The sequence below is a fragment of the Schistocerca nitens genome, chromosome 4, assembly GCF_023898315.1.
Source record: "Schistocerca nitens isolate TAMUIC-IGC-003100 chromosome 4, iqSchNite1.1, whole genome shotgun sequence".
In the NCBI taxonomy this organism is placed as follows: domain Eukaryota; kingdom Metazoa; phylum Arthropoda; class Insecta; order Orthoptera; family Acrididae; genus Schistocerca; species Schistocerca nitens.
In genome coordinates this window covers 693,302,267-693,318,935 of record NC_064617.1, presented here as the reverse complement: position 1 = coordinate 693,318,935, position 16,669 = coordinate 693,302,267, and the positions used below count along the sequence as shown (strand labels likewise).

Here is a 16,669-nt window from a genome sequence, read left to right as displayed (position 1 = left end):
AAGGGCAAACAACATCCTTCCGATTCTGATTCAGGAATCTAGTGTTAAAACTGGAAACCTGACACACAAGACTCAGTGTTTTGTACGAAGTGTCCCCGGTAATAAATGATATCCATTAACGCGTAATGGCAAGAACAATTCCTAAGGACTGGGCGGACATTACTGGTGACATCTTGTGTTATCACCCTATTGACAGCGTCGAACTGAAGTAATATTTCGAGAAGTTTATTGCCCTTCTTCGAGCATAAAGACGATGACTAGGCTACTTGTCGAAACGGTGCTTCAAGGTGACGCCGTTAATCAGCTGATTACCAAAGCAGATTTCATCTGTATCTTACACTGTCAACGGCTTTCGCTATACATGGATCGGATTAACATACAAGATCGCGCAACACAAGCAGCAAATTTCACTGAAGATGGGTGATAGCATTTCTAAAGATAGGTTGTAAAAAAAAATTGCAACTGCAGACCTATTACGTTCACTGTTCCCATGTAGGTAGTTCCAACTATTAGTAAACTGCCACTGAATCTCAGAACGTGTTATTTTGCTTCCAACAATACTCGGTGGCACGTCAGTTACCTCCAGAAACAGTCTAATAAACATTATGTGCTTGCTTTAGAAGAATAATTAGCTCGAATATCCCCCAAAAAGGGACTATCTGATGAAGTGAACGTATTTCCAAGTCACATAATACTGTTGCAAAGCAAATTATAGTAATTTACCTTGACAGTTGCCGAGTACAAAGCTATAAATACTGTATTATCGTTTACCTGTCCCGTTGGGTGAGGCAATTTTTACATCCTCCGACCTGTCGCTAGTGCCTGGGATTTGCGCCAGTTTCCTCCGTGAATTGACGTACGAGAGAGGGGGATAGAGAAATTTAATTAGAGCTAGCGACCTACTAATGTGCCGGCTGGTGGCTCCGAAATCATCGTCAATTAAGAGGGCAGGTGCGTTCCCGCATGGCTACAAATATCTGGCCGCTCGTAAAGCACCAGTTCCGGCTGGAGGAAACAGCCTGGATCAACCAACCACTCGGGACGATACACCTTTCTTCCGGAATTCACGGTCTCTATGAGCGGCAGCGAATGTCTAAGCAGATCAGTTGAGGCGGTCTCAATTTTCTCACTGCCAATTACACAGACATTTATAGTAGAAAATCGGGTAGTATCGGACAGCTGATTGTATCGGACAAGAGCTGCTTCTAAACCTTGCGTTAAGTGGAAGCACCTGTCGCGCCACTGCTACACTCCTGGAAATGGAAAAAAGAGGAGCACATTGACACCGGTGTGTCAGACCCACCATACTTGCTCCGGACACTGCGAGAGGGCTGTACAAGCAATGATCACACGCACGGCACAGCGGACACACCAGGAACCGCGGTGTGGGCCGTCGAATGGCGCTAGCTGCGCAGCATTTGTGCACCGCCGCCGTCAGTGTCAGCCAGTTTGCCGTGGCATACGGAGCTCCATCGCAGTCTTTAACACTGGTAGCATGCCGCGACAGCGTGGACGTGAACCGTATGTGCAGTTGACGGACTTTGAGCGAGGGCGTATAGTGGGCATGCGGGAGGCCGGGTGGACGTACCGCCGAATTGCTCAACACGTGGGGCGTGAGGTCTCCACAGTACATCGATGTTGTCGCCAGTGGTCGGCGGAAGGTGCACGTGCCCGTCGACCTGGGACCGGACCGCAGCGACGCACGGATGCACGCCAAGACCGTAGGATCCTACGCAGTGCCGTACGGGACCGCACCGCCACTTCCCAGCAAATTAGGGACACTGTTGCTCCTGGGGTATCGGCGAGGACCATTCGCAACCGTCTCCATGAAGCTGGGCTACGGTCCCGCACACCGTTAGGCCGTCTTCCGCTCACGCCCCAACATCGTGCAACCCCGCCTCCAGTGGTGTCGCGACAGGCGTGAATGGAGGGACGAATGGAGACGTGTCGTCTTCAGCGATGAGAGTCGCTTCTGCCTTGGTGCCAATGATGGTCGTATGCGTGTTTGGCGCCGTGCAGGTGAGCGCCACAATCAGGACTGCATACGACCGAGGCACACAGGGCCAACACCCGGCATCATGGTGTGGGGAGCGATCTCCTACACTGGCCGTACACCACTGGTGATCGTCGAGGGGACACTGAATAGTGCACGGTACATCCAAACCGTCATCGAACCCATCGTTCTACCATTCCTAGACCGGCAAGGGAACTTGCTGTTCCAACAGGACAATGCACGTCCGCATGTATCCCGTGCCACCCAACGTGCTCTAGAAGGTGTAAGTCAACTACCCTGGCCAGCAAGATCTCCGGATCTGTCCCCCATTGAGCATGTTTGAGACTGGATGAAGCGTCGTCTCACGCGGTCTGCACGTCCAGCACGAACGCTGGTCCAACTGAGGCGCCAGGTGGAAATTGCATGGCAAGCCGTTCCACAGGACTACATCCAGCATCTCTACGATCGTCTCCATGGGAGAATAGCAGCCTGCATTGCTGCGAAAGGTGGATATACACTGTACTAGTGCCGACATTGTGCATGCTCTGTTGCCTGTGTCTATGTGCCTGTGGTTCTGTCAGTGTGATCATGTGATGTATCTGACCCCAGGAATGTGTCAATAAAGTTTCCCCTTCCTGGGACAATGAATTCACGGTGTTCTTATTTCAATTTCCAGGAGTGTATGCGAAGTATGGCGGAACAAGAAGAGTACCGGGACAAAATAAACAGTATAACAAATTTTCACGATTTGTGCTTTAACAGGCAAAGACGTAAGGTCATAAATGGAATGAATATTACATGAAAGAAACTGCAGCAGAACTCAAGCTTCCTGGAATGACAACCAGGCAAGTGAGGGAGAAATATTAGGTTCCAAGAAGTACATTAGATTGTAAATTTAAACCTGTATGAAAAACCGATCGAACTCTTACAGGAATCGGCGAAATGCCGCGAGTAATGAGGATAATGGGAAAGGGTCACTTCATTAGTAGTGTGTGGACAAGTTGAGAAGTTGGGTCTGTCGGGAAGCTTGCTAGGGTAGTCCGTGTGGTTGCAATGATTACTTTATCCGGTTGGCTTAGTCGTCAGATCATTTGCCTCATAAGCAGGAGAACCCAGTTCGAATCTTGGTTCGTCACGAATTTTCACATTTCTCCCTTGATTTAAATAAATGCCCACTTGCAGCCAATGCCTGTAATTCCTTTGTGTCTTAATAATTATTTTTTCCGAGAACATTCAATGATGTATAGTAAAAAGTACTGTACGCTCATGATCACACAATTAAGCCTTTCACGACCGGATGTCATAGTTGGTAACGAGTCTAAGTTGTATGACCGTGGTCGAAGGAACTTTTCTGTTCTTGACGTTACGTCCAGCGGGGTAACGATGAGTTACTAAATCTAGTGTACAAATCTAAGGAGAAACTGAAAAAGTGTCTGTTCAATAAGGGAAAAATGAAAGCGAGTAAACATCATTATCATGATTTTATGAAAGCCATGAAGATTTAAGGCTGAGGACAGTTGAATCAACGAATCTGAAACAAGCAGCACGTTTCAGGAAGCAATGAGGTGACAGATTCTTGAGCCGATGGGCAAGCTTAAGTTTATACCAGTTTACTAACCAATTAGAATTATTTTGTAATAAAAATGATTTTTTACACATTACTATTTCATAACCGATACAGCCTTCCCGTTTAACATGCTGTGTACAATGATGTCCAACTTAAAATATATCTATCTCACGACCCCGTCCCAAGCAACCGGTTCGAGCCATTTTTCCTGACTGACAGGGCATCAAGTAATGATAGCGATACAAAACACAACGCTGCGAACATTGGAGAATGTGTCGCCAATTATGACAAAAAAAATTAATTCTAAATTCGAGTAAACGCACTGGTCATTTCAGACAACAACGAAAAAAATGTATACGGAGAAGTGGAAATCAGAGTGATGATAACTGAGTATGGTGTGACACAACAGCCACGTCAAATTATGAAAACCAAACTATGTCCTTGTTGACTTTTAATTATACGGGCATTACACAAGGGCCTAAGTCCTGCTTCTGTGCCTAACGTTGCGCGTCGTAATACTGAAGACATCATCAGTGGATATAAAAAGAATCGTTAGGGGAAAGAAACCTCTAGATGACTCACACAATGAATGTAAACACTGGCTGTCAAAGCCCACTCTGCATAATCAAACGATGAATTGGCAGTTTGCGATTGGTACTGAAGGAAACAGGATTACATATTTTGACAAAATACTATTACAGGAAGAGAGTATACAATGAAAAAACGAAATGGCACTTTCCGAAGGTGACAAACAGATAACTCCCTTTATTGTGCCTTCTACAAACATCGAATGCGTCAAAGTCGCTAAACTCACCTCGCATGCTCTCTCTTCCAAATCACTACTATACTTAACACTAATACGCTTTTAAGGAACAAACTGGACAATGTGTTAGCGGGAACGACGACATGCAAAGTGAAAAATTCATTCTGCTGTATATAAATAAGTAAGCAATCATCCGCCATTTGTGCCGAAACAAAGAGAACGTGCAGCAGTGGCAAGATACATGCCCAATGACAACTTCCGTGACGTTCATATGACAGTTAACCAAAGACATTTCGTAATGGTACCGCTACTTTATTGTTTGATGGAATTTTGCACAACAATTTAACTTAGAAACTGCATTTCCATGTCCGGCCAGATTCACTAATCAATATTTTAACATAGTGTTTCCTCTAACAATATACACTTCCTCGTAAATCATGCGAGCTATTTTCCTTTAGACGTGTACACTGCTTAGAAGCACGCCAGGAAACCTCTGACATCTTGAACCTGCTGGTTTTATTTCGGACCACGGATATCGTGAATTAACGTTGCCTATTTACATAAAACAGTACTGCCGTCGATCTCCTGCTGCGGGAATATGGTAAAAATTGCGTACATCCAAGTTTGCACCACCTATCCTGTCATGGGAAGCTGACAAGACACTTCAGGCAGGCTATAACATACTGGGGACGGGGGATACGAATACAAACCGCCCGGGTCTACGCAGCTATGTGACGTCATGAAAACCACTGGTTTATCCGACGACACTAATTCCTGCCATAAACTACTCGCGAGAGTTTTCGCAGTGATGTAGCTGTTAACATTGGGCTAAGGGAGCAACTAACACCTCTGCAACGCACTCTCCTCGCTATGGGGAAGACGACTCGTATTTTCGTTCATAAGCTAAAAGGCTGACGCGCGCGTGCGACGCAGAAGGTTAAAAGAGAAAACAAGCAGGTCGCACATCTTGCGTAAGGACGAGACTGCCGCGCCGCAGGGCCGGCAAGACGAACCAGACGATTAGCGAAACGTTTCCCCGAGTTGGCAACAGCGGAGCGCGGTCAGCTGTGCGGGTCTCGGCGCACAGTGAGTCACTCGCCACCAGGAAGCAAAGGAAAACGAAGAAACCAGGCTGGCTGGCGCGCGCGCTCGCGGCCAACGTTCGCCTCGACTCGCTCGTCGGAGTGACGTCAGAGCTGCCGGTGCGACCTCATTGGCCGACAATAAACAAAAAGTGGGCTCGGGGCGACTCGGCTACAGTCGGCTCGGCGCGGTCCAGTCCCGACGCGGCAGAGCTCACTTTCCCGCAGATTGCGCCAGGCGTTATCTCAGCTGAGGCGGCAGCTGCGTACGAATCCCGCGACGTGTGGCGTGACCCGCGGTGCTACACGGCGCGCCTCATACAAAGTGGCAATCGATTCGGGTCAAGCACTGGACTCGAGGGCCGCCTCTCCAAAGTGTCTCTCCCCCCCCCCCCCCCCCTTCGTCTTGCCGAAAGATGTGCGGGGAACAGCTTCCAGCTCGCCGTACACATCACACACAGTTCGTCAGATCCACAGGAGCGGCTTCCACGCTGAGCGTTGTTTGAACTGCTTCAGCGCTCAGGATACCAAACACCGTGCCATCAATCTACTCTTACTGAGTACATATTCGTTTAATAGCAATCGGTTATTGTTTGCCTACCTTTGTATTTTTTACCAAAATTAAGAACTACAGAGCATGGATGAACTAAAAAAAGAACATAACCTACGTTGTTTCTTTTATCAATTACTTAAAACATAATACCAGTATTAATCATCACACGGCCGCACGCTACCTCAATGTGGTTACAATGGCGGTGGCTATTAGTTACATACCCCAATGTTTGTTAACTAAAAGAGCAAATTAATAGCCCATGGCTGAAGTAAAAAACAAACTGAAATATTTTATCTCTCCTTACATTTAGTGACAGTTTAAGATTCAGATCATTTGGTAAAACACACACACACACACACACACACACACACACACACACACACACACAGAGAGAGAGAGAGAGAGAGAGAGAGAGAGAGAGAGAGAGAATTAGGAAATTGCTTTCTTTAATTACAGCTACATACGACTGAACGAATACAGAAAAGGAATTAATTTCAATTGCCATCTCCGTGTATCACTTAAGTCATTCTTTGCCATTACGTGACACAGTGAATTTAGCTTTTCCAGATAACGTAGTTCATAAAAATAAATGTAAACACCTTTTACAAACACCAATACAAATCACTATAGCCTGGCACTCTTTTTTTTTTTTTTTTTTGTTATAAGACAATCGCAAAACCCTTTCACACTCTCACCGAAATATAGGAAATTGGCAAATGTATGCAGGATGTTTAGTCTTTTTCTCTTCCTCTTTGCAAAAGACAAGACAGTACCAAACGATCGAGGTGAATGTCAAGTGTCATATCCTCGAAGCTCGGCGTAAGACGATGAGACACATGTCGCAACGGTACTCACGCGACGAGTCCACCAAGGAAGGCGACGGGCCCGCCGCCCAGCAGACGGATCTTGCGGTGGCAGGAGTCGAGCAACGAAAGCCTGGCCCCCGCGGCAGCGGGCAGCTCCACGACCTGCGCGGCCGCCACGCCGGACCCAGAGCCGCCCTCGCTGCCGGCGGAGGGCGAGTGATGGGGGGATCCTAACAGCGACCTGAGCATCGCCGCTGTCTCCATGCCGCACCTATCACCTCACCATGATCACGGTCTGCACCACTCTGGCGCTGCGCCCACACTGAAGGCCGCTCGCCCATCTCACGTCTGCCGCGCCGCGCAGTACAGCGTCCGGCCGCCGCGGCGCTGCCATCGCCGCCGTCGTCGCGAAAAACAGCGGCACTCGCGCATGCGAGCGTACCCACTTTTAGCTTCCGCAGACGCCACACGTCTGCCCGCAAAGGCGGTATTCTCCTAGTGTCAACGGAACGCCAGCGAAAAACATATCCGATCGACTCTAAGACATCACCCCAGTTAATGGTGTTAGTAGTCTTTTACGGCACACCTGTTGTAAATCTTTTACGTTTGTTGTCATACATCCTAAATGATTTTAAGACGCTGAACACGGCATGTACGTTTCTTGAATAGCTTCGCTAACGTATTTTAATGTGCAATATTTGCTGGTACAGTGGAAAACCCGCATATGGTTTGCATTTCTTCTTTCACATACGGACTTCACAGTTGTGATTGTTGTATGCGTATTTTCTATGGTTGTACAAAACTCTCGTCAGGTCGTCATCACGTTTCTTTTCGCCCACAATGATGTGTGGAATATAACACACTGTTTGCATAATAACCTTTATTGTGATGTAGCTTATAATGCTCAAGGGGGAAGGGATTTTATAGCTGCTAAATTCATTCAGAAATTAACTCTATCACTGATAACTGAATGTTGATGTCGTTTATGAACTAGAGCAACTTGCAGCCATACTAGGTCAAATGATTTGTAACCCGAAATGTTATGCTATGATGTGATGTGTATCAGTGAAAATTTTTATTCAGACATTAAAACTCATCCTTTTAAATCCCAATAATGCATTACATTTGCCTTACATTACTTTTGACAATTTTAATCTATTAAACTGATTTCACTTCGCTACTGTGTTGTTCAGTCTAGTCAATAATTACAAGATGATCTGCGGGTGCGTGAAAGAAGTCGTAAATTACTGCGAAGACGAGTGCTGTATCGCATCCTAAGGAGTGGACGACACGTGGTACACATTTTACAGGTACGAGTACGCAGTGACATGTAACGCGCCGAAGCACTATTTTATTTCTTGTTAACGTAGGACCTGGTGAAATTTGAGCCCAATTTCGCCGGGAATTAATCGAAATGTTCGTATTTCAAATAGATCATCAGTACTACCTGGGACAACATTTCAAACTGAGTCAGTAGCGGCTCTTACCCACACATTGCCATTATCTTGTGAACGACTCAATTTCAGACCCATGTTTACTGGAACGTTTTCGCTTCGAATGGCATTCTTTTAGCTGTGTCTGTATCCACTCTTAATTGTGATACTGCCTGTCTGTTATTTAGATGCAGATTGAAGACTTTAATAAAAAAAAGCCACCCGCGCACACACAGGTACAGAATCACCAGTACACCAGACCCCAGGATAAAATATGTCGTTGACTGAAAGTATACACTGCTTATTTATATATAAAAAAAAAAATGGTTCAAATGGCTCTGAGCACTATGGGACTCAACATCTTAGGTCATCAGTCCCCTAGAACTTAGAACTACTTAAACCTAACTAACCTAAGGACATCACACACACCCATGCCCGAGGCAGGATTCGAACCTGCGACCGTAGCAGTCGCTTATTTATCACTGAGCACTTCACCGAACTTCTTGAGTGGTGCTTGTCTGCTAAGTATTTCCTCCTCATGTGGCCAAATATTCCAAAGAGCACTAAATTTGCAGTTTTTAAAATGTTCTCTGCATTTTAACTGTACTTCATATTACTTACTTTCGTTGATATTTCTTACACATATGATTATCATCGTTCTCTTCTGTAGCGTAAAAGCAATAAATTGTAGACAACCTATCTTGATGTAATGTAAATATCAATTTCAATGGTTGCGTTTCGAAGTGTTTAATACGCCAGCATTAGGTACACGCCTTCTGTATCATCTACTCAGTTTTTCTATTAGCAAAATTACTGTGTTGTTATGGTAACTAATGAACCACAGTTAATTCACTGAAGAGCCAAAAAAACTGGTACACCTGCCTCATATTGAGAAAGACCCCTGCGAGGACACAGAAGTGTCACAACATGACATGGCTTGGACTCAACTAATGTCTGAAGTATGCTGGAGTGAACTGACACCATGAATCCTGCAGGGCTGGTCATAAATCCGTGAGAGTACGATGGGATGAAGATCTCTTCTGAACAGCACGTTGCAAGGCATCCCAGGTATGCTCAATAACGTTCATGTCGGGGAAGTTTAGTGGCCAGCGAAAGTGTTTAAACTCAGTGTTCCTGGAGCCACTCTGTAGCAACTCTGAATGTTTGGGGTGTTGCATCGTCCTGCTGGAATTGACAAAGTCCGTCAGAGTGCACAATGGACATGAATGGATGCAGCTGATTAGACAGAATGCTTACCTACGTGTCACCTGTCAGAGTCTTATCTAGACAGTCCCATATCACTCCAACTGCACACGCCCCACACCATTACAGAGCCTCCACCAGCTTGAACAATCCCCTGCTGACATGCAGGGTCCATGGATTCATGAGGTTGTCCCCACACCGGTACACGTCCATCCGCTCGATACAATTTGAAACGAGTCTCGTCCGACCAAGTAACATGTTTCCAGTCATCACCAGTCCAATGTCGGTGTTGACGGGCCCAGTCGAGGCGTGAAGCTTTGTGTCGTGCAGTCATCAAGGGTACTCGAGTCGGTCTTCAGCTTCAAAAGCCCACATCGATGATGTTTCGTTGAATGGTTCGCAGGCTGACACTTGTTGATGGTCCAACATTGAAATCTGCAGCAATCTGCGGAAAGGTTGCACTTCTGTCACTTTAGACGATTCACTACAGTCTTCGTTGGTCCCGTTCTTTCAAGATCTTTTTCCTACCGCAGCGATGTCGGAGATTTTATGTTTCACCGGATTTCTTATATTCACGGTACAATCGTGACATGGTCGTGCAGGAAAATACGCACTTCATCGCTATCTCGGAGATGCTGTGTCCCATCGCTCGTATGCAGACTGTAACACCTGTTCAAACTCACTTAAATCTTGATGACCTGCCACTGTAGCAGCAGCAACCAATCTAACTGCACCAGACACTTGTTTTATATAAGTCTTGCTGACCGCAACGCCGTATTCTGCCTGTTTACATATCTCTGTATTTGAATACACATGCCTACACTACGTGATCAAAAATATCCGGACACCCCCAAAAACCAACGATTTTTACATTAGGTGCATTGTGCTGCCACCTACTGCCAGGTACTCCATATCAGCGACGTCAGTAGTCATTCGACATCGTGAGAGAGCAGAATGGGACGCTCCGCGGAACTCACGGACTTGGAACGTGGTCAGGTAATTGGGTGTCACTTGTGTCATACGTCTGTACGCGAGATTTCCACACTCCTACACATCCCTAGGTCCACTGTTTCCGATGTGATAGTGAAGTGGAAACGTGAAGGGACACGTACAGCACAAAGGCGTACATAGCGATCCTGTCGACTGACAGACCGCTGACAGTTGAAGAGGCAGACAACTATCCAGACCATCACACAGGAATTCCAAACTGCATCATCAGGATCCACTGCAAGTACTATGACAGTTAGGCGGGAGGTGAAAAAGCTTGATTTTCATGGTCGAGCGACTGCTCATAAGCCACACATCACGCCGGTAAATGCCAAACGACGCCTAGTTTGGTGTAAGGAGCGTAAACATTGGACGATTGAACAGTGGAAAAATGTTGTGTGGACTAATCATGGATAAAAATGTGGCGATCCGATTGCAAGATGTATGGCGAATGCCCGGTGAATGTCATCTGCCAGAGTGTGTAGTGCCAACAGTAAAATTCGGAGGCGGTGGTATTATGGTGTGGTCGTGTTTTTCATGGAGGGGGCTTGCACCCCTTGCTGTTTTGTGTGGCTCTGTCACAGCACAGGCCTTCATTGATGTTTTAAGCACCTTCTTGCTTCCCACTGTTGAAGGGCAATTCGGGGATGGCGATTGCATCTTTCAACACGATCGAGCACCTGTTCATGATGTATGGCCTTTGGCTGAGCTGTTACACGACAATAACATCGCTGTACTGGACTGGCCTGCACAGAGTAGAGTCCTGAATCCTATAGAACATCTTTGGGATGTTTAGGAATGCCGACTTCGTGCCAGGCCTCTCACTCCGTGAAGAATGGGCTGCCATTCCCCCAGAAACCTTCCAGTACCTGAGTGAACGTACGCCTGCGATAGTGGAAGCTGTCATCAAGGCCAAGAGTGGGCCAACACCATACTGAATTCCAGCATTACCGATGGAGGGCGCCAAGAACTTTTAAGTCATTTTCAGCCTGATGTCCCGATACTTTTGATCACATAGTGTACATCAGTTTTTTGGCGCTTCAGTGTAAACTATCAACATACAGGACGGAGTGACGTACGTATTGGGTTATCTGAATTCACTTCATTACAATGAAACCAGTTGCGGTGTACAGTATGTCTATCGCGATATGTTTTTCAATAATATTCGAGTCACGTGTGTTAACAGATTTAACTGCGTATTAAAGAAGAATAATTGCAAAACGACAGGCTATTAAGGAGATGGGAGCTGGGTAAACTGAAGAAACCGGACGTTGTTCGGAGTTACGAAGGGAATACATGGCAATATTGGACTGAAACGAGGGAAAATTATTAACCAGAAGACGAATGTGTAGCTTTGAGAGATTGAATAGGAAAAGAAGCCAAAGGTCACACAGGTACAATGAATAGGCCTAATAGAAATCCTCCGATCCCGCAAAAGACATTCAATTTAACTGACGAAATGAAAACATATGAAAAAGGCAGCAAAGAAGCAGGCAAAAGGGAATACAGACATCTAAAAAATGAGACTGACAGAAAGTGAAAAATGACTAGACTGGAACAGATAGAGGACAAATGCAAGGCCGTAGAAGCATGTATAACTAGGGGAATACAGATACCGCCTCTGAAGAAAGGAGAACCACCTATATGAACATCAAGAAATCAAAAGGCAAGCTAGCACTAGGGAAATAAGGGAAAGCTGAAGACGGAAAGAAACACTTACAAGGGCTATACATGGGAAAAGAACTTAAAGAGGATATTATAGTAACAAGAGAAGAAATAGGTGAAGATGAGACGATAGGAATGAAATGTGGCAAGAATCTGCCACCGCAATGATAAATCAAAGTGGAAGCAAGATTACTGGAGTAGATAACATTCCTCAGAATTACTGAAATCCTTGATAAATCTAGCCAAGACAAAATTATTCTACGTGGTAAGCTAGATTTATGAGGCAGGCGAATGTCCTCCGACTTCAGGGAAAATGAAATAATTCCAGCTCCAAAGAAGGCATGTGCCGACAGGTGTGAATATTACCGAATTATCAGTTTAATAAGTCAAGGCAGACAAAGTGGAAAAATTTGGTTTAAGCCGATCTCTTGAAAAATAGGTTTGGGTTCCGGAGAAATGCAGGAACACGAGGGGAAGTACTGACCTTACGATTTGTCGAAGAATATAGTATGAAGAAAGGTAAATGTACGTTTATGGCATTTGCAGATTTAAAGCAAGCTAATTATAATGTTAGATGCAGAACTGTCTTTGGAATTTTGAAGGTAGCATGGACAAAACACGGAGAGCGAAAGATTATTTACAACTTGTACAGGAACCATACTGCAACTATAATAATCTAAGGACGTGAAACGGAAGCTGTGGTTGAGAAGGGAGTGAGGCAAGGTTGTAACTTATCCCCAATGTTATTCAGTCTGTTCACTGAGCAAGCTGTGAAGAAAACTACGAAGAAATTTGAAGACAATCTGAAGTTCAAGGGGAAGAAATAATCTTTAAGTCTATGACATTGTAATTGTTAGAGATGGCAAAGGACTTTGAAGATGAGTTGTAGGTAACGCATAGTTAACGAAAAGGGAGCTCCAGTTGTTCTGTACAGCTTTGTTGAGTCCACTACTGATTTCAACTTTTTCGTCGAACCTTTCTGAAGTAGATCTTAATCTGCCGTACCTATTATAGATTTATACATGTATATGACTGACAATGAAAAAATAACGCTTGATATGTTTATGCACGGACTATAGAAATTACTCTGACTAAGTAATATCCAAAAGATATAAGTACAGGCCTAGTAGATTTAAAATCTTTCTTGTATAATGCTGCAGTGATTTTTTTGTCATCTCAAGACTATAATTCATTACCTTACAACTATTTTTGGATTTATAGAAAATTTTGTTCTGGCACATTCGAATTTGCATATTGTATAAGTAAGACGCTAAAATAGCTTTTTAATACAGGTGCAACATAGCTGCAGTGGACGGAGCATCCAATTCAAATGCTGGTATGTATTTTTAGTGTGCAAAAGTTCACTTACAGGGAACTGCAGTGGCTGTTGGTATAGTTCTGTTTTATCATAGATTGGATGTCAGCATAGCTCGGGTGCGTCGTGGACTTCTTACAGAGCATATGTAAAACACCTTGACACGGTTGCGAATTTGCGAAGTAACTCTAAAGAAGTTATCTGTCATGGGGCGGTAGATGTCCAAGAAACAGGTACTTTTACGTGCGCATTGGTCATTAAATTTATTTTCTTTTGGATTTTTTATTTCTTAAAAAATTTCCATAAAGTATCCCTTATTCATTGTATGAAGAAGTTGTTTTTGATAGTGTGCACAGTGTAATTCTCTTGTATACGGTGAACTGCGAAGACGGATTTATTTTGCATGTTCCTTCTTTTTAATCCAGTTTCGAACGCTTTTCCCTGTTTGTTCGATATAGCTAGCCTTACAATCACAGCAGAAAATTTAATAGAGGCCACTGTTTCGGTTTAAGTTTTACGTTATTTTAATTTCGTCTATGAAGAGACGCAATAATAGAGATAGAGATTTATATGCGATTAGTTCGCTGTGTTCTTTAAAAAGGTTACTGGGTCTGATTGAGACTTGAACACAGAGGATGTGATATAAATTGTTTTTTATGTAGCAACTTGATTTGGGTTAACTGGTCCTTTTCGACGTTGTGAAATCATACATTTCATCAACTATCATAATGTGGTAGCCGTTTTCTGGGCTCTGTTTCGTAACTAGTTAAGTTCTTTCTCTACTTGACTCGGATACGCTCCGTCCACTGCAACTATGTTGCATCTTTATTAAAAAGCTATTTTTAGCCCCTTACTTAAACAACACGCAAAATCGAATATGTCAAAAAATAATGATCTATACAGTCTTGAGGAAAAAATATCACGACCGACATCATTAGATAAAAGCGATTTTAAATCTACCAGGCTTGTATTTGTATCATTTGGATATTATTTCGCCAATGTAAGTTTTATAGTCTTTATATAAACAGATAGGGTGACAATTATTGAACAATATGAAAAAAAGTAAATTAGTTACAAACTACGGCGTGCACAAACTTTATTCAACATCTAAACGTCACTACAGATATTCGGATTTTGGTTATGACATGTTCGATATGCCTGCAATCATTGGCGATGATGTGGTGCAGGCGAATAGCGAAATTCTGCATGACCCGCTGATGTGTCTGAACATCTATACTGTCGATGACGTCTTGAATGGCTGTTTTCAGCTCAGCAATGGTTTTGGGGTTATTGCTGTACAACTTGTCTTTATTATACCCCCCCCCCCCCCCCAAAAAAAACGAGTCGCATGGGTTCAGATCCGAAGAATACGACGGCCAATCGAGGCCCATGACAGTGGCCTGCCGGCCGGAGTGGCCGTGCGTTTCTAGGCGCTACAGTCTTGAGCCGAGCGACCGCTCCGGTCGCAGGTTCGAATCCTGCCTCGGGCATGGATGTGTGTGATGTCCTTAGGTTAGTTAGGTTTAATTAGTTCTAAGTTCTAGGTGACTGATGACCTCAGAAGTTAAGTCGCATAGTGCTCAGAACCATTTGAACCATTTGACAGTGGCCTCTGGGTATCCCAGAGCCAGAATGCTGTCCCAAAAGTGTTCATGCAGAGCATCAAACACTCTACTGCTTCGATAGGGACGAGCTCCGTCTTGCATGAGCCACATCTTTTCGAAATCAGGGCCGCTTTGGGAAATGGGAATGAAATCATCTTCCAAAATGCCGTTCGGTAGTCACCGTGGCATTAAGGAATATCACACCGATTATCCCGTGACTGGACTTGTACACCATACAGTCACCCGCTGAGGGTGAAGAGACTTCTCGATCGCGAAATGCGGATTCTCAGTCTTCCAAATGCACCAATTTTGTTTATTGACGAACCCATCCAAATGAAACTGGACTTCGTCGCTAAACTAAACCATGCATACGCATACTAATTCCCATTATGCCCCGCGGCCAACCGTGCAGTTTCAACGTCCTAACGCAAACTGTTCAGAAGTTACGACGATTTTATTTCATATAGATCAATAATTGTTACCCTGTATGCAAGCGTTACTTTCTCCAGCTTCAATCATACACATGTATATATCTATAATATGTATGGAAATTTCAGATCCACCTGAGAATGGCTTAACAGAAAAGCGAAACGGGTAGTGGATTCGAAATTCTTCAGAGCAACTAGACCGGTCTTTTCAACAAACAGTTACGGGATAGAAGATGAACGTCAACAAAAGTAAAGCAGTGGTAATGGAATGTAGACGAATTAAATCACGCGATGCGGAGGGAATTGGATTAGGAAATGAGACACTGTAAGCAGAAGATGAGTTTTGTTACTTGGGTATCAAAATAACTGATGGACTTTTTAAGTAGGAAGGATATATTTTGCAGACACTGAACAGTAAGAAAAGCATTTCTGAAAAACTGTTGATGTTTAAAATCATGTTAAGTATCAGAAATCTTCTCTGAAGGCATTTGTGTGGAAGAAAGCTTTATATGGAAGTGAAACGTGGACGATAAGTAGTTTAAAACACACACACACACACACACTAGCTTTTGGAATGTGGTGCTACAGGAGAAAGCTGAATAAAAGATGGGTAGAAAAAATGGTTCAAATGGCTCTGAGCACTATGGGACTCAACTGCTGAGGTCATTAGTCCCCTAGAACTTAGAACTAGTTAAACCTAACTAACCTAAGGATATCACACACATCCATGCCCGAGGCAGGATTCGAACCTGCGACCGTAGCGGTCTCGCGGTTCCAGACTGCAGCGCCAGAACCGCGCGGCCACTTCGGCCGGCAAAAGATGGGTAGATCGAATAACTAATGAGAAGGCACAGAATAAAATTGAAACAACAACGAACTGTCAATCTGGTAATCGAGAAGTGTGAAGGGTAAAAATTGTAGAGGGAGACCAAAGCCCGAATACAGTTGGGTTGGGTTGTTTGGGGGAAGAGACCAGGCAGCAAGGTCATCGGTCTCATCGGATTAGGGAAGGATGGGGAAGGAAGTCGGCCGAGCCCTTTCAGAGGAACCATCCCGGCATTTGCCTGGAGCGATTTAGGGAAATCACGGAAAACCTAAATCAGGATGGCCGGACGCGGGATTGAACCGTCATTCTCCCGAATGCGAGTCCAGTGTGCTAACCACTGCGCCACCTCGCTCGGTCCGAATACAGTGGGCAGGTTGAAATACATGCAGCTTGCAACAGTTATGCAGGGATGGTAACACCTGCGCAGGTAGCCTAAAGTGGAGA

At 44.5% G+C, this 16,669-nt stretch overlaps 1 protein-coding gene across 3 annotated transcripts in view; it reads right to left on the bottom strand.

Moving 5' to 3' along the window:
* LOC126251939 (MOB kinase activator-like 2) overlaps positions 1-16,669 on the bottom strand; it is a 372,304-nt gene that overhangs the window by 154,457 nt on the left and 201,178 nt on the right. The window contains exon 1 of one of the 3 annotated variants that reach the window (XM_049952692.1): positions 6,814-7,052. The exons of the other annotated variants lie outside the window; for them this stretch is intronic. Within the exon in view, the coding sequence (XP_049808649.1) occupies positions 6,814-7,028 (215 nt within the window). The 5' untranslated portion in view covers positions 7,029-7,052. Of the gene's footprint in view, positions 1-6,813; positions 7,053-16,669 lie in introns of those variants that run through there. 3 annotated transcript variants of the gene reach the window in all.